Source organism: Alosa alosa, chromosome 18 (genome assembly GCF_017589495.1).
Source record: "Alosa alosa isolate M-15738 ecotype Scorff River chromosome 18, AALO_Geno_1.1, whole genome shotgun sequence".
Classification (NCBI taxonomy): domain Eukaryota; kingdom Metazoa; phylum Chordata; class Actinopteri; order Clupeiformes; family Clupeidae; genus Alosa; species Alosa alosa.
In genome coordinates, this window is record NC_063206.1 from 28983000 (window position 1) to 29009250 (window position 26251).

General features: G+C 40.1%; 2 protein-coding genes across 2 annotated transcripts in view; both read right to left on the reverse strand.

Annotated features, from left to right (window-relative positions):
* Positions 1 to 1297: 1297 nt before the first annotated feature.
* On the reverse strand, positions 1298 to 4482 carry elovl6l (ELOVL family member 6, elongation of long chain fatty acids like). The gene is made up of 4 exons (XM_048269849.1): positions 4217 to 4482; positions 3726 to 3857; positions 2511 to 2662; positions 1298 to 2377 (listed from the first exon to the last, which is right to left on the reverse strand). Exons 1-4 carry the CDS (start codon positions 4315 to 4317, stop codon positions 1932 to 1934), a joined length of 831 nt encoding a protein of 276 aa, XP_048125806.1. The 5' UTR covers positions 4318 to 4482; the 3' UTR covers positions 1298 to 1931.
* Positions 4483 to 13609: 9127 nt separating this feature from the next.
* LOC125311291 overlaps positions 13610 to 26251 on the reverse strand; it is a 47698-nt gene continuing 35056 nt past the window's right edge. Inside the window, exon 8 of the mRNA XM_048269187.1 lies at positions 13610 to 13990. Coding sequence (XP_048125144.1) covers positions 13683 to 13990 — 308 coding nt within the window. The 3' untranslated portion in view covers positions 13610 to 13682. The remainder of the gene's footprint in view (positions 13991 to 26251) is intronic.

Below are 26251 nucleotides of genomic sequence, written 5' to 3' on the forward strand. Positions count from 1 at the left end.
ATTGTGTTAGCTTTTGAGTTTAAAACATACCCATAACAAAAACTTTGAGATAATTTTGGATACAAAGAGGTCTTCTGAATGATTAAACTTTATTACAGATCATGGATTTTCTACCACCTCAGGGTTTCAAACATGCAACATAGGAATTGTATGATTTTTAAAAGATCCAGATTGCAAATCCAGCCATATTCAATCAGAAGACACCAGTGTGTTTTGGATCATTTGAAGGCCACCCAAGTGAAATGACTTAACAATCAAGATATGGTAAAATAGCAGCTTTATTACATTACACTGAATAAGTATTAATGACATTAATTTAAAAATGCACCTGTTCAAACAAACTGATAATTAAACACAATGGCTGAAGTCATCCAAAATTGGCAAGGATTACCTCCAAGAACCAATACAGCCTTGTAACATACTAAAAGCACTGGAACTGTTGGCACACAAATCTTTTTTTTCTGTCAGTATTTAACTATAAGTGATAGGTGAAATACATCTTAACAGTGGATAAATAAAACAAACCCATCACCTCAGTCACTTGAATAATCAAAATAATGTAAACAAATATGATTAAACAGAAAAAAAAACCTGACTGATGCACACAAATCTGAAGGGAAAAAACTAGGCCAAATCCAACACCAGTTCTCAATGTAGAAAAAGAGAAACAATGAAATATTGCAATTAAATATTAAAACTGCCTCCTCAGGAGTAGTCAAGAGAATATGAACCATCAGGGACATTCCAAGTTCTTTCTACTGACATTCCTTAGCAAGACATAAATGAGGTAGAGATTTTTATTTTTAAAATTATATTCTCAAAGAGAAAAAAATATTTGGCTAGATACTATATATGTGTACGTCAGCAATGAATCCTCACCAGTATACACACATGGTCAAAACCTGCCTAGGACACATGCCAATCCCTTAATGTAGAAAAGGCAACATAAACATACAAGCACAAATATTTAAGTACAAACATATATAAAAAAAACACTTGACAGGTGAAACATCGTGGGCAAGACATATCCAGCATGATCCATTAATGCCATCATACAATCTTGTAATAAATACTAAAATAAATAAGTCTTAGAATAATACAGGGTAGGTTTGAGAGAGAACCGTTCAGAGAGCACAGCTATGAACATCTTTACACAAATACCAAAAAAAACCTTTGCAAACCTATTTCTGTCAGACTTCCTATGTACTTGTTACAAGTAGGTCATGTCTCTGAACAGAACAAGCACACTTGGTAAGAGTTGAGAAATGTTGAGAATGATTGGGGTGGAAAAGGGGGTCATTCTCATCCAGTCATCCATGCTTCAAAGGGAGCCTCACAGGTTTCACCACAGAACAAGTCTGGCCAACAAACATCAGAAGATTTCTTGTAATCTCTCTGTCTCAATGTGCATAGATATAGAAAACTAGCAAACATATTCAACCCTTGGTATGCCTGAAGAACTAGACACACATGGTGCTCAAAACTCACAACTCAGCATCAGCATAGGAACTGTTAATCAAAAGGACAGTTTAATTTAAGTCAGGTTAGTTTGGGACACTTGGACAAAAGTACCTGTATCCTGCCAGAATCATAGGTTACATAATGCATGATTGTTATCTGCGCTTGTTTAGTTTAGATTTTATCTGAAATGTTTCCCCTAAATATACAGTTATATGAGCCAGTTAAAGGCCTTGTATTAATATTTATAGTACATTTGGGAGACACAGTGCAGAGGACATCAGAGAAGATTGCCACATAGGCCACAATCTCTCGGCACTTCCGTAATCATTAGCAAGCTACAGAATGATCTATGCACATTGAGGGAGATATGATGCCAGACCAAACCTTTGAGTTAAAAAAACAACATGACACCTCCGAAACACAACAGTGAAGACTCCATTCTCACAGACAAAAAGCATTGCCTAAAAGGTCTACTCATCCTTAGTAGCCTTACCATCCTTAGCCGACTTCCCTTTCAAGCCCTTGAGGTAGGTCTGGTAGAAGAATGAGGCAAAGAGCACCAGATAGCTAAGGTACATGAGCGAGGCCCACACAATGTTGTCCAGGTACGACGGGCAGCCCTCATCCTGCATCCAACGGTAAACCAAGCCGACCACAGTCAGGCCCATGGCCATTTGGGCAATCTGGGCAGACGTGATGACCATGGCGAAGGGCTTGGGAATGCGGTAGCCAGCCGCACGGGCCGCATAGTAGCTGTACATCAGCGCGTGCACGGTGTAATTCATGGTCATGAACCAGCCTCCGCCGGCCACCTGGTCTTTGTAGGAGTACCAGGAGTAGAGCAGCACGGTGATGTGGTGGTACCAGTGCAAGAAGATGAGCCGCTGTTTACGGAGCACTATGAAGGCTGTGTCGCCTGAAGGACATGAGAAAAAGAAGAAAAAAACCCACAACAAACAAGACCATTAAAATTAGTCTAAGACATAAACTCGTGTCCATGTTTGTGAATCTATCAGTGTGTTTAATGGGCTTGTATCAAGTGTGCTTACCCAGTTCCGGAGCTTTGCTAAGAACAAAGGCATAGGCCCAAAATCTGGTGATTGGTCCATTGTAGAAGCTCTGGTCACAGACTGACTGCTTAAAGCCATAGGTGTGAAGAATGTAAAGCATGTATATCCCAGTTCGGACAGCTCCAACAATGCTGTACAAAGAAAATAAAACTATGATGACAAAACTGGCCATAGAGTTTATTTCAGCTGTTGGTGAATCTTCCTGATCATCCTGAAGAGACTGTTTTATACGGTTTTTTTCCCAGAAGGGGAAAAATGAGTTCAGACAAAAATTTAACCTTTACGTTGTGCAACATAAATTTCATTCTCTGACAGACATGTACATCAAACAGGTATATCAGGTTGCTGTTTAGCCAAGACAGCATTTTGGGCTTACAACCACTTGAACCGAGGGGGTAACCATGTAAAGAGAAAGGCTGAGGAAGGCATTTGGTCACCTGTAAAGGGGGAAACCAAACTCCTCAATGTAACAAAAGCGCCTCAAATTTTCCTCCTCTAAACTGGACCGGGCCATTGTTTTAGGTAGTGACACATTCATGTTTTGCTTTGGTTACCTAGCTGTCTGTTTTGGAGGTGGTTCCCTTGGCATGTTCAACAATCAACCATGAAGAAGCTGACATGGTTGCTATGTTACACCCCCTGCCATTATGGGATACTGAAAATGGGTGTGACAAAAATAAAACATGCCGCAATAAACCTTTATGGGGGAAGAGAACAGACAAAATGGGGATTTTGTCCTGCAAGCCTATTTATTTATATGGAATAATGACCCATCAACATAGTACGTCATGAATTGCTCTTTAGTTATTGTCTCTATAACATAACCTTCTGTTCCATTTTATCGGAGTTGTAGGCCTGTTTGTGGATTAGAGGCATGCACTCCTGACGAGCCCTAGTTTGTGGGTCAACCCTGCCAATGGATTAGGATTAACGGACATGGCCACAGGCTGTGCTGCAACTACTTACACACAATATAAAGTCAGAGCCAGTACAGCCACCAATGTGCATGCATCCAGATATCACACATGTACACACTCAAGAATAGCACAAGGTTACGAACATCAGAGAAATCCCCTCATGTCTAGTCAGGGAAACCTTTTGTCAACTCCATCAAACTATTCAGCACCCAGTCTGCCAGCTGATACCGAGTTTCTGACGTGGGTGGGGCCACTTTGCTGGTTTAGATCCACTCACCTGAAAATGGCCAAACTCATTGACCACAGGATCAGAGGTTTGCGGAGGTCAAGTTTCTGTCTGTCCCTCATGAAGTGCTGTCCCCCAAACACCAGCGCCGCATATAGGCCACAGAATACAAAAGCATGACTCCTGGAAAACGTTTGAAAGAAGTCATCAGTTAGGAGAGGTTTTCAGAAAACTTGATATATCTGCATCCACACGGTTAGAATAGTCAGCACATCATACAAATACACAAGTGATTTCAAATTTAGCGATAAGCTAGTGCCTCGTGTTTATTGGGGGGTTGAGGAATGATTGACTAAAAATTCACCTATAACTTGGGAACATCTTAACTAAAAGACGATATCTGTCATTAACAAGCTATCAACCACGGCACTTCTGTAGTTTCATCATAAACGTGATGGGGAAATCAAGTGACACGTGTGATGCGGACACTCTAACTTAGAGCTCCGAACGCAGGGAGGTAAACGCACGGACGCTGGACTTACCAGTTCTCCTGCATCCATTCGATAGCCAACCTTTCATCAAAGTGTCTTTCGAAGTTGTACTCGGAAAGAGTTAACTGTTGATAATTATCCGTTTCATTCATGTTAAACTTGTGTTGGCAGCAGAAGAGTGAAAGAGTAGTTTGAAGCTGTGATCACGCCGATGTTAACTGAAGACAAATTCCTGCCGGTGTGCCTCAATTGGTTTGTCTCTTCTGACCAGAGGAAGAAATATCTGGCACCTGAGAGGTGGCTCAGCCAAATTATCGGTTGTGGCTGATGATGTAATATCTCCTCCCTCCTTGGGGTGGATCTAAGGTTTCTTGGTTTCACTCAGCAAGTATTACTAGAATTTAGTAATGACATCATCGCGGTTAGGCTGTGATCTTTTGAAAATGAACGAATGAATGAATACATAAATAAAATTAACCCCTACTATTATGTTTAATTCATATTTGTAAACGACAAGAGCTATCACAAGTGGTTGAATACACCAGGCTTGTGTCGTGTGGCTAATCTATAGTACAACCTAGTGTTGTTACTTTTCCCAGATTGTGCAGCCTTGGTTGGTTCGTTTTTGGTTTAAAAAAATATATAAGCCTACAGTTTATCAAGAGCAGAGTGATAATTTGTTTGTCTAATCAGTTAAATATTGTAAATTAGGCTAGGTTAAATATTGGCCACTTAACTAGGCCTATAATATATTTTCAGGGTAAAATTATTTTGTCAAACATCAGGTTGAAGAATCTGCTGAAATTGAAGGCATCTATGTGAACCCAGTTGACTTACACAATGTTTGCTATGTGAATGGATGCAGAGATCTTTGTGAAATCTGTGTGCATAGTTTCCCTGAAGTCCTTGCTTAACCTTATTACAGACAGAACAAAATATGTGTATAGGTCCTATACAAAAATGTCATCTGTCCGGTCTGCACATATCTCAAGGCTCAATGGCCGATCAGATTTTCTCTCTCACAACATGGTTTCTGTGGTTCTCCTTCAACTCTACCAATGGCTAGCTTCAATCAGTATCAGCAGCAGACATTTGTCATAAGTAAAGCTACCCTCCCTCAGAACATTCAGCTAATTGGAAAACATGTGGGTCCCTTACAGATGCTGACACAACATCCCTCTAGAATGATCAGACACAGGTGATCTGCACATTGCAATGACACATGCATGAGATTTTGTAAAAGTCCTGCTTTTAGAAGAGATCTTCAACACTGGCTGTTGACCAGGTGAGTATCAGATATAAATCTGTAAATGAAATGTCCTGTAGCCTCAACATGAAATGGTGACATAAATATTTTGGGTCTCCCATAGCTGCCTACAAAGATGTCGATACTCATATACTGTATTTACAGATTGTTCTAACAATGAATAATAGTATGAAATCAAAGGTTGTTTCTGATTAGTCAATAGTTCAGTTGACACAATCAGGGCTTGGTATAATCCACAGGATTGAGAAAAAAGATGTAATTTCATAACAAACAGTTATAGTCATAGCCATGTGTAGGCTAGGCCTACCTTATGGATCTAAAGAGCAATTTCCTCTTGTTTAACTGCCTATGACATTTAAGCAAACAAAGGAGAACATATAAAGTCTGTCATGCAGGTAGTCTTCATGCAACAATGCTTATTGATATTTGGTGATCTTGGACCAACAACATTCTACATAATAATTACAGCTCTGGTTGTTGTCACGTAAAAATATAAACACTAAAATGTGTCTTTTCTATTTGATAAATATAAAAAAATGTGCAATTAAAAAAATCCATTCAGTCACCCTACCGAGTGTGATTTACAGTTGAGTGCCCCCTCTTCTGGACAGATCTAGTACTACAGTTGAATATTTTTAGAATATTTTCTAAAAATCCTCTCCTCTCATCTGGCAGATGCTTCAGACAACCTCTGGTCTAGAGACCTTACAAGTTGAGAATGCCAACCATACTTGGACTTGTTTATATATTTGTTTACACAGTGTGCTGACATCTCATGTTTGTTTGTGTAAAGTGTGTGCTTGTTGTGATCTATCTATGTAAAGTGTCTGTGTAATGCAAGGCCGTAGTTCATGATGTCAACATTGGGGGGCCATGCAAAAATATTCTTAAAAATCACAAACAAGTCATTAGTTAAGTCAGTAAATTAGGGTATTCCAAACTTTTGGCGGGCATAGGCGTGGATGAATTATGAACCCCTGGGCACAGATGCAAAAAGTCCTCCCCAGTTAAGATAGAGGGGTCCGGGGGCATGCTGCCCCGTAAGATTTTTTTAAAAATGACCCTTACAATATACATTTTGGAGACAAATGGAGTCATACCACAGCTCTATGTCCAGGGATGGATTACTGAATGGGCCTACTGGGCCCAAGAGCTCAGGGGGCCCTGAAGCCCAAGACTCTGCGTGAAGTTGCTTCTCCGCCCTTTCCACAAAACTCACCAGAAGTCATCATTTAAAAGAAATGACAAACTAGAGTATCTTTGTTAACCTCTATATTACACAGAATGCAATGGCTCTTTGTCTAATTACTTACGCCTGAAGACTTTTTTAAACTAAGGCTTAGAATCCCCCCTCACAATTAGCACCTGAACTTCTCTCAACTAATACATAAATAGAGTTTTCATCTTTTTTTAAAGGTAAAATTGACAAAATCAGACTCAACATATCTGCTCAATTACTAATTCAACAACCCGAACTTCCAGCAACAAACAGAGGGAAACTTAACTTGATGTCAGAGTTCAGCTTGATAGACTACGAAACACTTGATAAAACGGCACAGAATCACAGGTCTTCCACATGTGTCTTATACACTCTTACTACCAATTTCTTCAAAACTGTTTTTCACCTCATAGCGGCGGATGTCCTTCAAATTGTAAATGTATCACTGCTGTCTGGCACTTTTCCTAAGTCACTCAAAACAGCTGTTGTAAAGCCACTTATCAAGAAGATTAACCTGGATGCCCCCATGCTAAACAATTACAGGCCCATATCCAATCTACCTTTTATTGGCAAAATTATTGAAAAAGTAGTCTTTAATCAATTAACCACCTTCCTAACATCAAATGGGTATTTTGATTACTTTCAGTCTGGTTTTCGGGCAAATCACAGCACTGAAACAGCTCTCATTAAAGTTTCCAATGACATACGCCTCAACACAGATTCAGGTAAAACATCAGTCCTAGTGCTACTGGACCTTAGTGCAGCATTTGACACTGTTGATCACAATATTTTACTACACAGACTAGAACACTGGGTTGGATTTACAGGCATAGTCATCAGCTGGCTAAAATCATATCTACAAGAAAGGAGCTTCTTTGTTGCCATCGGAAACTGTACCTCAACACCAACGTCCTTGACCTGTGGTGTTCCCCAGGGGTCGATCTTTGGGCCACTATTATTCAACCTCTATATGCTCCCACTTGGACAAATTTATCCAAAATAACTTGATTTCATATCATAGCTATGCAGATGACACACAAATTTACTTGGTCCCCTTGAATCTATGTGTCATAGTATAGAACAAATCAACACCTGGATGTCTCAAAATTTTCTTCAGCTGAACAAAGAAAAAACTGAAGTAATTATATTTGGTAAAAAGGAGGAAAGACTTAGGGTTGCCACTCTCCTTGACACAAAAGGGTTGAAGGCAAAGGATACTGTTGAAAATCTTGGTGTATTAATTGACAGTGATCTAAATTTCAACAGCCACATGAAAGTGATAACTAAATCAGCTTTATACCACCTCAAAAATATTGCCAAACTTAGAGGGCTGATGTCAAAACATGATTCAGAAAAACTCATTCATGCATTTATCTCCAGCAGGGTTGATTACTGCAATGGACTGTTCACAGGCCTTCCTAAAAAAGACTATTAAACAGCTTCAGGTGATACAAAATGCAGCAGCTAGGATTCTAACAAAAACTAAAAGAACTGACCACATTACTCCAATTCTTAAGTCCCTGCACTGACTTCCTAGCCTGGCGGGCCATCCTATATCATTAAAATGTATAGTCTGGAATCGAACCATTCACCTCGCTTAATCCCAGTGGTGGAGGAAGTACTGAATCTCAGTACTTAAGTAAAAGTACAAATACACAGAGAAATATTTACTTTAGTAAAAGTAAAAGTACTACAATGACAACCCTACTTAAGTAAAAGTAAAAAGTACCTGCTTTTAAATGTACTTTAAGTATTAAAAGTAAAAGTATTTGCATAATGATTTATTCTCTTAATATCTATATTCTAAAAGAAAGATTAGTATGGGCTGTGGCATTTTAATTAAGCTAGTTTTAGGTTATACTCGACTAGATTTAAGCTAATGCAATTGTGCTTACCATCTGTGGCCCAGTTTATATTCTGACCTAAAATTCTAGAGACTGTAATTCTGGTTATCTACTAGGGTGATCTGCTGAGTAAAATATCATTCAGCAAAACACGAGAGCCTGAAGTTTAACGGGGTAGACAAGGGAAACGTCGGATGGATCGTAATGCCAATTCTGCTGATTGAACAGAAAAGTTGCTGAGAAAGGTGTTATGATTAGGTTCAGTTTCACTTGGCGCAGACGCACATAGACATTGAATGGCTCACATTTCTACCCCCAATTGTAGGCTATGCCTCTTTATTTGATCACACACAATTAAGAAATTTTTCCTAATCTGGAAAATGCTACGTTTTTTCGCCAGCGGTTCTATAATAGTCTACCATTCATTTGTGCCGCAAATGATCAGGCGCGGTGACAGAAGCATGGACATAGCCTGTAACTTCGCTGATCCGCGGATAGCAATCTTATCGCAGAGGAGGCCCTAACGCTTCAGATAACAGACAGAGAAAGGCACAGAACACAGTTGCATGTCCAGTGTAGCCATGGGTCTGGTGAATATAGCCTACCGAATGCAGATGGCTACAAGCTCACGCTTTGCCTGGTCTAGATTAGAAGCTTATGTTTTAAAGATTTAGAAGCTGGGCACGTAGCGCTCCAGAATCTTTGGTAGCAACCCCGCCGCCTGGTAAGAGAGAAAAAAAATCTGATCATAAAATGTATCGTAAAAAGGAACGATGCTGTTGTAGAAATGTAGCGGAGTAAAAGTACAGATAATTGCTGTAAAATGTAACGAAGTAAACGTTTTCAAAGAAAAGTCCAACTCCTCCAACTCCTCCAAAGTCCAACTCCTCCAACTCCTCCAAAGTTGACGCCAACGCCGATTCAAACAACCACTCTTCGTTCGCCATAGCCACCTTCCTTGTTGTTCACCGTCGCTTGGGACTGTCGTTATCCTGTTAAGCCCGCCTTTAAGACTCTCTAACAAAATAGAGAGCTGTGATTGGATGGCGTCCCACGCGTCCAGCCAATAGAAATCCCTATGGTTTGATACTAGACGTACAGGCTGAGCAAATTAATTTGCCGCCGCTAGGGTGCGTCTAGATTTCTAGGCTACTGACTTCCAGTAAGTCAGAGAATTGACTTTAAAGCACTGCTGCTTGTTTATAAATCAGTAAATGGAGCAGGATAGTTTTAAATCTAGACTTAAGACCAAACTGTTCTCAGATGCTTTCTGCTAACTGCGCTGAGTTCTGGCAAATTCTGAATCTGCCTTGATTATTCTACCTTGTTTTTTATTACTTTCATTACTACTTTTGCCTTTTTTTTGTTTTTTTGCTTATTAATTATTATTTATTTTTAAATGATTTTACCTTGTGCGTTTTATGTTTTCTTTTTATTATGATCTTTATTATTATTCTTTACTTTTTAAACTATTCTTTGACTATTGCCCTTCTATGCTTTTATCAGCTATTCCTGTTTGCTTTTGTTTATGTAAAGCACATTGAATGACCTCTGTGTATGAAATGTGCTATATGAATAAAGTTGACTTGATGACTTGACATCAAGTTTGGGGTGACCAGAGGGTCTGGGCGAAAATAATGAAAACGTTTTTTTCACCAATATTAGCTTTTGAGATGTCTTGAGATGAGCTTTAAAGGGGGTTGTCAGTGTTTACACAGAATCAGTGTTTGCATATTTAATGTTTCATACACTCCTTGCAACACTGCATGATTAGCATTTCGGTTGTTACCTTACCAAAATAGATACGCATGCCAGTAACTGACCTGCTGCTTTCCTCCAAAACACCAAAGCTGCTCCAAAGATTATGTTCCAAGGACACTATTTGCCTATTCCGTATCAACAACGCTCAATAACAGTTAAAATGTGATGTGTTAAACACCACATTTCTTCTAGCAATTTGACAAACTAGGCTATTCAACTAGCCCGCTTGCTTAAGAGACTTAGTGCCTACGCAGTGTGCACCCGCTTCCTTATTTGGGTTTTGGGTTGCCAGGTTTTATGACAAAAGGGTTGAAATTGAAAGTAAGTCATTGTGTAGGCCAGGGGTGTCAAACATAAGGCCCGGGGGCCAGATCAGGCCCACCAGCAGGTTTCATACGATAGTTAGATAAGATATTCACATCCAGTTGTCTTTAACAATGTGTAATAAGCTATTTCTGTGATAAATTGATTAAAACAAGCACTACAAACCATCATCAGGAAGAAGAGGCCAAAAAACTGATATGGAAGTAGGGTGTTTCAAGAGAGACAGAGCAGGATATGATGGCAGTAGATGATTTGTACTTGTTTGTTCTCAAGTGATATAGTAAAAGAGCATATCACCAAACAACACTGATACCAGTGCAGAGAAATGATAATGACCATGACAGTGACGGCCCCCACGAGGTCTCATTCCAACAAATCTGGCCCACTGCCTAAAATGAGTTTGACACCCCTGGTGTAGGCTATTGTGTAGGGTGTATATCCTACTCAATTTGGCAACCCGGGAAATGTCAGACTAACAAAAAAAAAAATGGATCCGTGATTTTAAAATTAAGTTTGATGGTAATGCAAATTCCGTGAGTTTCCTGGGAGAAATAACAAAACGGGAGGGCGAGATGACCTTGAAATACGGGAGAAACCCGGGAAAAACGGGAGTGTTGACAGGTATGTGACAAACAGGCAGCATTTTAATGCCTCTGTCATATTTCATATTTGTTAAATAAACCACAGTGAAACATTAACTGCAGCCATTGGTCAATTCCTCTATAGGTTATCTGACAGCCCAGTGTGAAAGGCGCAAGCAGCACAACATTGTTTATTTTTGCAGCCAATCACTGCTGTTGTTTTATTTTATTGATTTGATTTTATTCATGGAGGCTAGATTTGAAGGCAGGCCGGAGATAAAATCCAACGGGCCACATTCGCCCCGCAGGCCAATAGTTGAATAGCCCTCTCCTAGAGCTTTTGAGATATTGCCACTGCTCCAACACTGAAAGGCACTTTTAGAATTCTTGGATCAAGCCAGGTTGAACGTGGCATATTCCACTGTCTGCTCACGTTGGTGACCGCACCAGAGCAAGCACACTTTGCAGTTCCTCTGGAAATACATTCTAGTTATTCCTTTCAGCCCACTTTTTTGGCCAGCTCCTGACCTTAGTCTTTTGAGATATCGACACCGTTCCAGCTCTAAAATGTCCGGCCGGTGTAAGTTGCTCGCGAAGATGGCATCACCGACCTTTGACTGACCATCACTGACCTTATCAAGCAGTGTTCAAGGCACCCTATGACGTCAATTTCCGCCATATTGGATTTTCCGCCATATTAGATTTTAGTGAAAGCGAAACTAGGTCACAAATTTTGTCTGATCTGTACAAACACTTTATACCATCTTCAGACCATGCCTCACAGAAGTTGTATAAAGGATTTTTGATATTTGAAAGCGTACACCCATCACAACCAATCAAAATCAGTCACGAAGCCGCCAAAGGAAGCGAGTTCATATCTCAGCAAAACCTTCAGATATCAAAACCAAACTTCGTACATAGACTTGGGACTCGATTGTGAAGACGAGCAAAAAACGTATGCCATATGACCTTTGGGGGATGCTGCAACTACCAAAAATATATATTGGTGTTTTGGATGTGTCAATGCATAGGACTTTGATCCATATAATAGCCTGATGTTGAAAAATGGATACTATTGGACTCTATTGAGAGGATACACATACTCTATTGAGAGGATACACATACAGTTTAAAAAAAAAAATACAACAACCATAACTCAGTTGACATACCCACTTTTCCATATCAATCCACCTACTGCGATACTTCTTCTACCATGTGACTGCTGTAATGCATTGCCGGTGTACACATTGTCTCTCTACCTTGTCATGCTCTGCAATTCCATGTCCTGCTACAGGCTATGTGAAGGATGTATACATGGATGTATGTGAAGGATGTATACAAGGATGTATGTGAAGGAACACATTCACTATTTAAAGCTGACATAACAGTAATTTTCACAGTCATGGTGTTTAACTCTCACTTATAACTACTCTTTAATTTTCATGATAGAGTATTATTCAAAATGTTACAAGTAGCCTACATAAGTATATGCAAATTCATGTGCCGTGATAGGAGCAAATTTGAGGGTTTTTTTCACAATGATGAGATGTACAAGAAGGCAACAGAGCATTACTTAACCATATGCAGACACCCCATTCTAATTCCGGTACCCCAGAATGACATCTCCTTCAGCTGGAGGAGAAACAGGGGGAAGCATATCTTCATCTGAAGGAGAAACTGCTTGAAACAAGTCTTTTAATTTGTTATCTACGTTATTACTTCAAAATCGTTTTAAAAAGTTATTTTTTTTGCCTGTAATTACATCGTGTGTGTATCGCCGTAAGAAAATGTGTGTGTTCACTTCAGCTGATTTTGGCTTGGTTTTCACTCTGACATACACCATCAACTGTGAGTCCTTAAAGAGATGTGTGCCTCTCCTACTAATGTCCAGTGAATTCATTTAGGCACAGGTGAACTCCAATCAAGTTGTAGAAGCATCTCAAAGACAGTTACAATCCTTGTAAGGTGTTCAGATTTTTTATTACTCAGCTAATGTTGCCAGGTCTGGTGGACCCACTACATTATAAGGTTTTTAAATCAACACAGCCATAACAATGTATCAGGTATTTACTTTAGCTCAATTACCAATGATATAGACATAATTTCCCTTGTGAGATCACATTTATTATCATATGAATGATTTGTTTGTTTTTTGTGAGAAAATGCAGTAAAAAAGGAAATTAAATTTTGAATTCAAATGTTTTTTGATCACACACACACTTTGTCATAGACACACTCACACAAACTCACTCACACTCTCTCTCTCTCACACACACACACACACTCTCTCACAGACACACTCTTACACAAACACACTCAGACAATCAGGTTACAAGGTAATAGAAGCAATTCCCATTCTGTATGTGTGTTTCTTAAAAAAATAAAAAACAACCTTTTTATTTTATTGGTTTATTTTATTGGTAGCCATGAAATCTTACACTGAATTTCCATGGTTTTAATCTTTTTTAAACTTTCCTCCTCTTACAGTAAAGCATCTGCTCTCACAAATCCATCAAATGGTCTACTGTGGTGTAGATGTGGGTGTGGAGTAGAGCAAAAATCCACTGAAAGTATGAATATTGGACTTTATACTGGCTGCAACCTGGTATCCTTTGGGAAGGCGCATGTACACCCTGTCCCCCACCTCTAGCTCCAGTAGTACCGAGTTGGAGGCATAGTCCTCATTGTCACCTTTGTCCTGCCATTCCCAAACCAGCAATACCTCCTCATTGTTCTTCATTAGCTTGACACCGATGTCTGCCTCTGCCACCCAGCTGTAGGTGGTGAAGGTAAAGAAGTAGACTCCTTTCACTGGAGCGGTAAACACACCTGTGACACAGGAGATAAGTTGGCATAGCTAAAAAATTAGTTAAAAGTATCCACTGCAGTTTCGTTTTATTATAAAAAAAAATTCTACTGGGCTCCCTTTACAGTTGCATAGTATTTGCATTTACACAACAGTTGTAAATAACACTTGTGGTCACCTGGTTGACAAGGTAATATTACACGTTTTCACACAAATAGTAATTTGCTCGATTGCTATCACATATTGTTAATTTCATCAGACAAGACAAGACGAAAGATGTTCATCTACGACTTTTTGTGTCGTTGGTGATTGATAATGACTGACTGAGTGATTGATAATGACTGACTGACTCTATTATTGTGTTACATGCTCCAAATGTAAAGCACTTTGAGCTGCATTCTGTGTATGAAAGGTGCTATACAAATAAAGCTTATTATTGTAATAAAGCTTATATTATGACTCTTAGGGCCCTATTTTCGCCCTGGCGCATGGCAGAAAACAGGTTATTTTCTTGGCTTAATGTTTACATTTTGCACGTCTCTTTTTTTTAAGCAACACGCCACGGTGTGTGGCTGGCAACTAACGACCTGAGGAGGGATCTGGCGCGCATTATGCCACTGACCAAGAGAAACCTGGTCAAGTCCATGGCGAGTTGTTTATGTTATTTTAAGAGCGCATTATCCGGGTGCACAACGCACTATGCTTCTCTCATCCACAAACGCACACCAGCACACATCTATGCAAAACATTACACATTACACAATTACAAAGGGAAACATAATTAGAATAAAGATTTTACTAAATATATCTCACAATGAGTAGTTATTCACCATCATTTGCAAATTGGTATTGATGGAGAGGCAAATATGAAGCACAGCTGAAGACGCACTGTCACGAGATGTAAGCAACTCCTTTGCAGGGTAAACGTTTTTTATTCAGTCATTCGAACATTATTGGGGTAGCCTAAGTGTTGCTTTTTCCAAGGCTATGTTTTCAATGGTAACCCATTGTCAGTCAATAGTGAAAGTAATTAACTGTGTATTTACTGTTTTGTCGTTGACTGACACCACGGTGAAGTTAGTTTCACTTTGCCAATGCATGTAGGCTATATGCTAGGTTTTAGTAAACCATTTAGTGGAATAAATGGAAGCGTAAGCGTTAGTTCTGTTAGGAAGACTTAACTGGTCACTCATCATTCATTACTTCCGTCCAATCACCTGTCTGCATCAGTCTTTACAATGACATGACTTTGCACCTGCATGTTGCTTTCAGGTGCCGATTTTCGATGTTCCGTATCCATTCATGGGTAGCTAGTCATTCACTTCGCCAAAACTTTAACTTGTGATGCAGTCACAGATCTTACCTTACGTTCGCTTTCAACTGTTTTGGATGCATCACCAAAGTCTCGGGGTTCCATTAACGTAGGAGGATATCTCTCGTAAACGTCGGAGAGTAGGTAGGCCAAATTGTTGCCACTTGTTCGGGTTGTCCGCTTGGTCTTATCTAGGCTTGGGAATCGGTTCCAGGTATCGGTAAGGAACTGGTTCCAAATGTTCTGATCCATCGGAATCGTACACATCCAAGCGTTAACGATTCCACTAACGATTCCAATACAAAGCTTTGTTTTAGAAATGTTTACTTTTTTAGAAATTTTAAAGTATTCAACTTCTGTATTGTTATTGCACACTTGATATTTATTCTCTAAAACCACTTTAAATTAGACATTCAAAGTCAACAACTCTTTTTTTTTTTTTTTTTTTTCAAAGCCATCCTATAAGTGTTCAGCAAATGGTACGGGAATCGATAAGGGAATCGCATCGACAAGCAGACTCGACAATGGCATCGATATCGATAATTTCGTAACGATGCCCATCCCTAGTCTTATCAACGTAAAGAAACAAGTTCCACGGCTTTTGAAGGTTTCTCTTTTTTACCCTAGTCTCGTTAAGATCCTAGTTGCGTGACATTGAGTGACATTCCCCGTCGTCAATCACCGCCACGTCAACACACACTGGCATGGGAGTCGCTCTAACCACTGAGCTAAAAGCCCAGGCTTCCAACTCAGCGGTTAGAAGCGTTCTTAAGGTTAGGGGTGTGAGGATTTACACGCGCAACTAGCATCACCAGCTAGCATACACCAGCCCCAGGTCAGTTACTGATCCAATATTAGTTGTGCAGAAATATAGCCCGTCTTATACACACCAATTGAATTGAAATAGAAATTGTATTTGTATTGTATTTTTTGAAATTATTCCATATTTAGTGTAGTCATATCAGAACCTGAAGTAGCCTACAATCCAAATGCAAGCATGAAACGTATTACCTTTCATTTGAGGCCAAGATTATGCTTATGTGGGGTTCATATGCAGTAAGCTTTTGATTGCCAGTATGCATTTTGGATAACCCAAAGTCCTATGGGGAGTTTTCATAGGGCATTTTACCAAATGCATGAGCATACCTTGGCAAATAATGGTCTAAAGTACTCATGTTGTCATTCTATATTGATCTACTTTTGCACATAGCATGACAAGACCTAATGCTAGGACTCAAGTCATATCAAGTCAAGACCTAGGGCTGAAATGTGGTCTGTTCAAAGATGCTTGTTATCCGGTAGAAAAAGAAAAGAATCATCTAGCCTTTGTAACTTTGTGACAGTACATCACACAGTTATTCTAATTGTTTTCCAACAGTGCCTCAGCTTTCCAAAAGAGAGCAGACGTTTGATTATTGGCTAAAGTATGTAGGAGCAATGCCCTCCTAAGTCAAATTTGGGCAAAAGTATGATTTATAATTGCTCAGATTTGCAAAAGAAATTATTTGACACATGGCACTGACAATTCAATAATGGGCCTTTTCACCACCTCTAAGCATCCACTAACCTGGACCTTTTAGGGGGCTTTCCTCTCAGGGTGAATGAGAGGATGCTTAATTGCTTTTTACCCGACATTTTTGTATACAGATGCAATGATTAATGCATCCATGGCCAGGATATAATTATATAATATGAAGTGATTTTAAAAGTGACCTATAACAATAGGCTATGCAATACACGTTAATTTGTTTAAGTATAAGTATAAGTATATATATACTTTTTTGATCCCGTGAGGGAAATTTGGTCTCTGCATTTAACCCAATCGGTGAATTAGTGAAACACACTGCACACAGTGAGGTGAAGCACACACTAATCCCGGCGCAGTGAGCTGCCTGCTTCAACGGCGGCGCTCGGGGAGCAGTGAGCAGTAGAATGATTAAGCCTATTTGGAGAGAGAGATGTTTAGAATGTGACAATATGTCAGTCATCATGTGAACGAAAGTATGACTAGGCATAGGCTACTTGTTCTGAGCAAGTGTTGTCAGTGAACAGGCTGTGAAACTGTTGGCTAAGTTACAGACAGTCATGAACAACTGATGCTAATTATCTGGGAAACATTCTCTATAGCAGCAGTCACGTTGTCATTGTTTGTGTCAAACAAGTTGTGGATTTGTTGTAACATTAAAATATGACTTACTCTGTGCTGAAACCATGAACTGATGCTCGAAGCTCCAAGGTGAACGAAACTTGGAAGACGTAGGTAACAGGTTCACGTTCAGTAATTCACGTTCAACAATTCCAGGATACGCGTTTTTCATTGGTTGTTGCGTTAAATCTTACCCAGATGCAATACAGTTATTTTCTGATTGGCTATTGTGTAGCCCCTCTCGTTATTTTTGATTGGCTGATAAGTGGCAGGCTCAAGTCCAGGGGAGACGCCAGGGAGACGCGCTTGATTCCCTGCCGGTTCCATAGTGAGAGCGGCGCGGCCAGAGACATTTTGGGCGCTGCCGCAGCATATTAAATATATAAATAGTTTTTCTGCGTGAGAAATACAATGTGTGGCGGGAGAGCGTGACAAAAGACTGAAATGAGTGACTACCACGCTCAATGCGTAACACTTGAGAGCCCTGCTTAATGATTTTTACGTTCCTATCGCTAACAATGCAATTGGTCGCTAAACCTTCTGACGGAAAACGTCAGACTTATTAGGCTACGCTGTCACCATAAACACACGGAACCCTCTTAAACCTCAGTTATTCCAGTTAGCCTACTGTAGGCCTATCGACACTCGCGATAGTTTCCCTGCTATAACACCTTTGTGGCAAATTGGCTCGCTGGTTAGGCTACTGTTGTGTATGGAAGGCCAACAGGGACAAAAGTAGGCTACTTTCCTTGTTGGCTGCAGTGCACTGGTCTGTTTATGACTGCAGTTCAGGAGACGGGATGTTAGTTTGCATAGATTTATGGTAGGCCTGGAATTGTCTGCAGGGCTATAGGCCTACTATCGTCATTAACCCATAATATTTCCGATGCACCTGAAGGCCATGATTAATCCATTTTCATTCTCATGTCTGGCTGATCATTATTGTGTCATTGTCTGTTACTGTCATGGTTAAATGTGTGTCTACATAATATGTAAGCCCATACATTGTTGATTTAACTAATGGCAATGTAAATGTTTCATGGCTGTTTATTTGCCCGCGTGCTAGGTCCTTTCGAAAATTCTGTATGTATGCTATTCTGTATGTCTCCTCTCTAACCACTCCATTCCTCCTTGCAGGTCTTCAGGCTGTAGGGACTAGTAGCCTACAAGAGCTTTCCACAAACTCTTTCTCTGCCGAAAGAGCAACACCTCTAGCAAGCACAAAATCTTCAGGCCAATACTGCACCCAGTCATTCACCTTTTTTCCAAGCACAATGCACTGTGCTTGTCGTCATTCGTAATCCCCCATTAAGTCATGGCAGCCGCAAGCACAGGGATGACATTACTTCCCAGTTCTTCATTAGGCCTACATTAACATCTTAATCTTTTAATTTCAGGAGCAGCTCCTCTTTGTTTAATGTAAATGCCTCACTCTCTAAGTTAAGGGTATGCATCTGTCGGCAGTGGAGTACTAGTCCCCTAACTCACTGTAATTATCTACTTCACGCATGGATGCGGGGCTGGTTCTCGTAGGCTATAGCCAAAACATTCATTGAGGGACAATGCCTTGGTTCATATTTAATCTTACTTCATCCAGGTCATGTGGTGCCAACTTAGATAAGGAGGTAAGTAAGCTATATCTAACCCTGTACTCTTCATGTCTTTATCCCACCACAGTAGGAGCAGCAGCATAGTGAACTTGCATCGTTAAATCTTTAGATCTTGCATTTCACTTTTAAATATCCATATGTCCCTGGATCTCAATCACATATTTCTCAATCGTCATATGATCAAATCAATTGATTATCAATTCTCAATCATCAATTATTCGGCTACATCACCAATTCACTCTAACTATCTACTTCTTTACAGGGACTGTGGTGCTGGTTCACATATACTAAACATCCATTTACTCTTTGCTCAGGAGCAGTGCATTGTTTAACATTTAATCTTTCACTCAGTCAGCATGATGAGGATTACTCTTCTATTTCTTGTCTTGTTTATTTAAGTTATATGCTAAATCATCCTCAGCGACCATTCATAAGTGCCAGTGTACTCCAGCTATGTATCTGTTGATTTGTATTCTGTCTTGTTTCAAGTTATGTTGTGCCCTTAGGTCTGCTTCTGGTTAGTTAACCCTGGTTCTGAGCTCTGCAAGCATTCTTTCAGCAGCTCTGTGTTTAATGGGTTCAACCAGGTGCTTTGCCTCAATGGTAGTCCTTCTGCATATGGGATTCACGGGAGGTCTTCCCTTATTTACATTCACAAGGTTCTGGTCTCATTTACTAACCTGATGTTACTAATGCACCCCTTCTTCTACCTGCTGTTTGTCTATGTCTAGGCCTAAAGAATGGTTCAATGGTTCATCTGCCATGGCTGAGAGATGTGGCCTCTACAATAGGCCTATACTGGTTGTTCGTTTAGTATTTGTACTGCCTCAACAGCCGCTGCACTAGGATTACCCGCTTCCTCAATCAAGTCGCTCGGGAGATGGTCCTCGTCTTTTATATATAAGACCTCAGGATCGAGTCATTCTGGACGCTCAAGTAGCGCTGTCAAGAATCTAAGGTAAGCTTCTTTGCAAAGGTCTGGTGGTGGTTCAAAGTCTCAGCTAAAGCCTTATCTCGATTGTCCCTAGCCATTCTTGATTTCAGTCACAAGAACTGAGCTTATGCAAGCTCCTGCACTTCGAATCGACCTCTGCATTACCAATGCTGGTTATGCTCATCTTTACACTCGAGAGCACTCATCTCCATGAGCTGTTCTTATTCCTCGATCCCTATTCTAAAGAACTATTACCCATGGCCAATGTCTAATATTCATGTTTTCTTGTCTTGTTTAGCTAACGTTACCCATGCTGCTCATCTTATTTTGGGGGGTTTTCCAAGAGCAAGGTGCAAAAGCATGGCCTCCCTTATTTCACCTTGCCCTTGGGTCTGCTTTAGCTTCATTCTGTTGCAGGATGCGGCTTGCTCACAGAAACGGTAACTTTTTAATAGGAGTCGTCCTTAAATCAGATTTATTCTGTCTTGTAATCATGTACTTTCTCTTGCAAATGTCTGGTGGTGGTTATTATCTCAATTTAATCTTTATTCATCTTTTCTTCGCTTCGTTTGTTCCAGGGCTTTGGCTTGGTGGCATTTATGCAGCTGGCACCTTGTGCACTGGGTCCGGGTGCTTGTGGGTTGTCTCATTAGTACCGCTGCTCGAATAAGGCCAACTCGGGCCACCATGCATCGAATCATGTACCATGAGCTTCTGCAATTGCAGGCTCTCTTTCTTCTGCTCTAACCCTGAGCATTTGCAACGGCAAGCTCTATTTTTGCTTCACTACCCCGAGCATCTGCAACCTCTGTCCCGCTGCACTGACCCCAAGAATCTGCAACTGCGAGCTGAATCCTGCAGCACTGTTCCTGAGTATCTGCAACTGCAGGCTCCATTCCCCTGCTCTAACCCTGAGCATCTGCAACTGCAAGCTCATTGCCCTGCATGTCATTTGGGGGGCAATTGTGGCCTACTGGTTAGGGCTTCGGGCTTGCAACCTGAGGGTTGCCGGTTTGATCCCCGACCAGTAGGAGCGGCTGAAACGTCCTTGAGCAAGGCACCTGACCCCTCAATGTTCCCTGAGCGCCGCTGTAGCAAAGCAGTTCACCGCTTTGGGTTAGTGTGTACGTTTCACCTCTCTGTGTTCACTGTGTGCTCTGTGGTCACTAATTCATGGGTGGGATAAACGCAGAGACCAAATTCCTTGTATACATATGCAAGTATCCTATACAGAGAAACCTGATTTGCATTTAAATTTACATGTTAGTTAATGACATCTGCAAGCTTGACTCCCATCTATAGCACCAAATCAATCTTAAATCTTTGAGTTACAGGTGGTTGAATTATTATCAAATCATGAGTTATCTCATTAATAGTATATTTATTCAGGTCATCGGATACTCTTTCTTGCTTTCTCTGATTCATCTCCTGGGTTACAACATGCACTGTTTAATATTGTTATGCTCTATTTCAGAGAGGATGACCATCTAAACATTTCTGGTGGGTATCTTTATTTCTTATTCTTTGGGGGTAGGCTCCGCCACCTGCCGTTGCATTCCGGCAGGATCTGCAAGGGTCTGCACATTCAGTGACCTATTTTCTTATATAATAATAATAATAATAATAATAATAATAATAATAATAATTAAATCTTATTTTTGCTTATGTATTTTGTGTATCCTTTGATGGATTAAAACATGTGTTAACTTTCATTATACTTCCCTGAGTCTTTCTGATAGAACTGTTCTATACGGTCTCGCGTGCAAGCAGATTCCTTCAAATGTACCACTGACTATGAAAATACCGATGAGCTGTTTAAAATTGCGCTGCGCGCTGTTAAAGGGAAAGACTAATGTCATTCTCATTGGTTTAAATTATGTTATGCCCAAAACACACCCATGACTGATTAAAAAACCTAGGAACGTCTTGTTGCTCTATCCACCTGACGTTTGATAACGAAAACACTCCGAATCTGGACTCGACATCCCACTAAATTTAAATAAGCTTTTCTCCACTGACCATGCGTTTTAGACTGTCATTACCTCGGTGTTAGGGTACTGCATACATGAACAGTGAGTGGAAACTTCAGTCATTTGCATTTACCATGCTAAAAAAACATCTTGCGAGAATCGTCAAACAGGCCTACCTTATCAATAGATATGCCTATAGCTCTTTGGAGAGAATTTCTGCCTGTCAGTCCTTCGCCTCCACAACAAAAGCATTTTCATTATGTACAAGGGGAACAAGCCATGAGTAGTAGGCTATTTGCAAAGTCAAATATAAATATATCGCGACTGTAGGTGGAGCTCTAGAGTCGCCAAAAATACCTGAAACTGATTGCTTTAAAGTTTATAATGTTGGTTTGGCTTTTCATTGATTCACTAATCTGCCAAATTTTGAATTGAAATATTTCATAGCAAAACTGGATGCATGTGATTAATTTAAATTAGTCACAGAGTAGGCCTATGTATTATTTTTTTTAATCACTTGACAGCCATAGTTTTTAACTATAATTACAAAGAGCTATTTCTAATACATCTCACCACATGCTATTTGTTAAATAAAAAATATTTATTTTGTGTTTCTAGTCACCTGACTCTCAGGAAGTACCTACAAGGAGGTAAATGTTTCAATGTTTGAGTGGCTTACTGATGTGGTCTTACATAATATTTTTCTCAAAAACACCATATCAGATTGATTAGATGAATAATTAGTACAACTAGGAACAACAAGATTTTCTTCTGTATTTTCCTGTTAAATTAAATATTTTATGGCGCGATTGCGCTGTACAGCCACCACGCCATTTCACTGCTTGCTTACATCCAAATAAGTCAGCGGCATTAGTTAGAGCACATTTTCAAAGTATTGTTGTGTATGTGTTGAATAGCGTGACAGCGATGACTGTAAGCCTAGGCTACTTGTTTTTGCTGGCAATCAAGCAAAAATGTTCTTCTTTTTTCTACCCCTCCCCACCTCCGTCGTCTCCTTGTCACCACAAACACACAACAACATGGAATACACTACTGGAATACATGCTGAAAGCGGAGCATCTGCAACAAACTTCCCAGAACCTCAGCAGGCAGATGGAGACTCTGGATCAATTTTCAACCCCAACCTCCTTGATTTCCCATCACCACCCACACCCAATCAAACTCCCCCGGCCACACAAACCCCCCTAATCTCCCATCACCATCCCCACCCCGTCATCCCACCACCCACTCAAACTCCACAGGATCCCCTGAATACCCATCACCATCCCCACCCAAGCACATGATATTCCCTGCAAGAATGGAGAGACTGCTACCAGTAGCCATGCAGAGTTTTACTAGCCCAAGATCATTAGCACCAAAGAAGCAAAGGGCACCTCCACCCCCTCGCCCTCCCCCTCCCCGTTTAGAAGGATCTCTTAAGCAGCAGCAACCTCTTAGTTCATTTTCTCAGCCGGCATATAGCATGGAATGTGCAGTGGAAAATACAGATGGCAGCAGCAGGGGACAATTATATGATGACTGTATTGCATGATATTCTCAGGGTCCCTGCAATATAAATGGTACTGACAGTAGTTTTGAGAACATGCCGGGACCCAGTAAGCCCATGACATTCTCTATTCCTGTATTGACAAGAAATAGAACACAAATGCATCGAGCTTATAGGGTAAACCAGTCCAATCTCCTACCTGTACCACATCAACCTCAGATTTCCCCCATGGATAATATTTCCCCAACACTTACAGCAAAACTAGCACTCCTAAATATCAGATCTCTTTCAAACAAATCATTCTTAATTTATGATCTAATTTGCACACACAACCTTGATTTATTACTTTTAACTGAGACATGGTTAGATCAAGCAAACAGTGCTGCTACTCTCATCGAATCAGCTCCCCCAAACTTTATTTGCTCTGGTAGCTTGAGTGCTACCAGAGCAAATAAGAGGTGGGGTAGCCACAATTTTCAAGACGTCTTTTCAGTGCAATCAGTCGTCATTCGGTGACTTTACTTCATTTGAATATCTGTGTGCATGCATTAAGTCCTCTCCTCAGATTTTATTACTGTCAATTTACAGGCCTCCAAAACATTCAGCTAAAGTTTTTCTTGAAGAGCTAGGTGAACTGCTATCAGTTGTTTGCATTGAGTTTGACTGTCTTATTATATCAGGGGATCTAAACTTGCATGTGGATAATCCTGAAAACAATTATGCCAAGGAATTCATTGCACTAATCGATACTTTCTCCCTAACACAGCATGTACAGGGGCCAACACACTCTCTCGGCCATACCCTCGACCTTGTTATCACAAAGGGTCTCGATGTCTCTACAGCTGTTAAAGACCTGGCCTTATCTGATCATTTCTGTGTGTTCTTTGATGTGTCTATGTCCCCACACACTCAAAACACAGCTATGATGGTAAAAAGGAGAATCATAAATGATCAGACAAGTGCTCTCTTTGAGCAAGCACTTTCACTAAAGTCAAGTCAACTGTCAGACTCTGAAGACTTATTTGATCACTTTAATGCAAAAATGGCAAACATTATGGATGACATTGCTCCATTACAATTCAAGAAAGTTAAGGACAAACAGAAAGCACCATGGAGGCAAAATCCAGCAGTTAAACTTAAAGCTAAAGAGAGTGTAGCTAAAGAGAGTGTAGGAAGACTGAAAGAAAATGGCGTAAATACAAACTTCAGATCCACTATGAAATCCATAAAGATATGCTCCGCACATATAACTCTGAAATATGCAAAGCAAGACAGTCTTTCTTTTCTAACATTATCAATAGAAGTTCAAATAACACTCGTATTCTATTTTCAACTGTTGATAAGTTAACAAATCCCCCCTCACAATTAGTGTCTGAACTTCTCTCAACTAATAAATGCAATGAGTTTTCATCTTTTTTTAAAGGTAAAATTGACAAAATCAGACTCAACATATCTGCTCAATTACAAATTCAACAACCTGAACTTCCAGCAACAAACAGAGGGAAACTAAACTTGATGTCAGAGTTCAGCTTGATAGACTACGAAACACTTGAAAAAAACGGTACAGAATCTCAGCTCTTCCACATGTGTCTTAGACACTCTGCCTACCAATTTCTTCAAAACTGTTTTTCACCTCATAGCGGCGGATGTCCTTCAAATTGTAAATGTATCACTGCTGTCTGGCACTTTTCCTAAGTCACTCAAAACAGCTGTTGTAAAGCCACTTATCAAGAAGATTAACCTGGATGCCCCCATGCTAAACAATTACAGGCCCATATCCAATCTACCTTTTATTGGCAAAATTATTGAAAAAGTAGTCTTTAATCAATTAACCACCTTCCTAACATCAAATGGGTATTTTGATTACTTTCAGTCTGGTTTTCGGGCAAATCACAGCACTGAAACAGCTCTCATTAAAGTTTCCAATGACACGCCTCAACACAGATTCAGGTAAAACATCAGTCCTAGTTCTACTGGACCTTAGTGCAGCATTTGACACTGTTGATCACAATATTTTACTACACAGACTAGAACACTGGGTTGGATTTACAGGCATAGTCATCAGCTGGCTAAAATCATTTCTACAAGAAAGGAGCTTCTTTGTTGCCATCGGAAACTGTACCTCAACACCAACGTCCTTGACCTGTGGTGTTCCCCAGGGGTCGATCTTGGGCCACTATTATTCAACCTCTATATGCTCCCACTTGGACAAATCATTCAAAATAATTTGATTTCATATCATAGCTATGCAGATGACACACAAATTTACTTAGCTCTATCACCAAACGACTATGGTCCTCTTGAATCTATGTGTCAGTGTATAGAACAAATCAACACCTGGATGTCTCAAAATTTTCTTCAGCTGAACAAAGAAAAAACTGAAGTAGTTATATTTGGTAAAAATGAGGAAAGACTTAGGGTTGCCACTCTCCTTGACACAAAAGGGTTGAAGGCAAAGGATACTGTTAAAAATCTTCTGTTAATTGACAGTGATCTAAATTTCAACAGCCACATGAAAGCGATAACTAAATCAGCTTTTTACCACCTCAAAAATATTGCCAAACTCAGAGGGCTGATGTCAAAACATGACTTAGAAAAACTCATTCATGCATTTATCTCCAGCAGGGTTGATTACTGCAATGGACTGTTCACAGGCCTTCCTAAAAAGACTATTAAACAGCTTCAGGTGATACAAAATGCAGCAGCTAGAACTAACAAAAACTAAAAGAACTGACCACATTACTCCAATTCTTAAGTCCTTGCACTGGCTTCCAGTAAGTCACAGAATTGACTTTAAAGCACTAT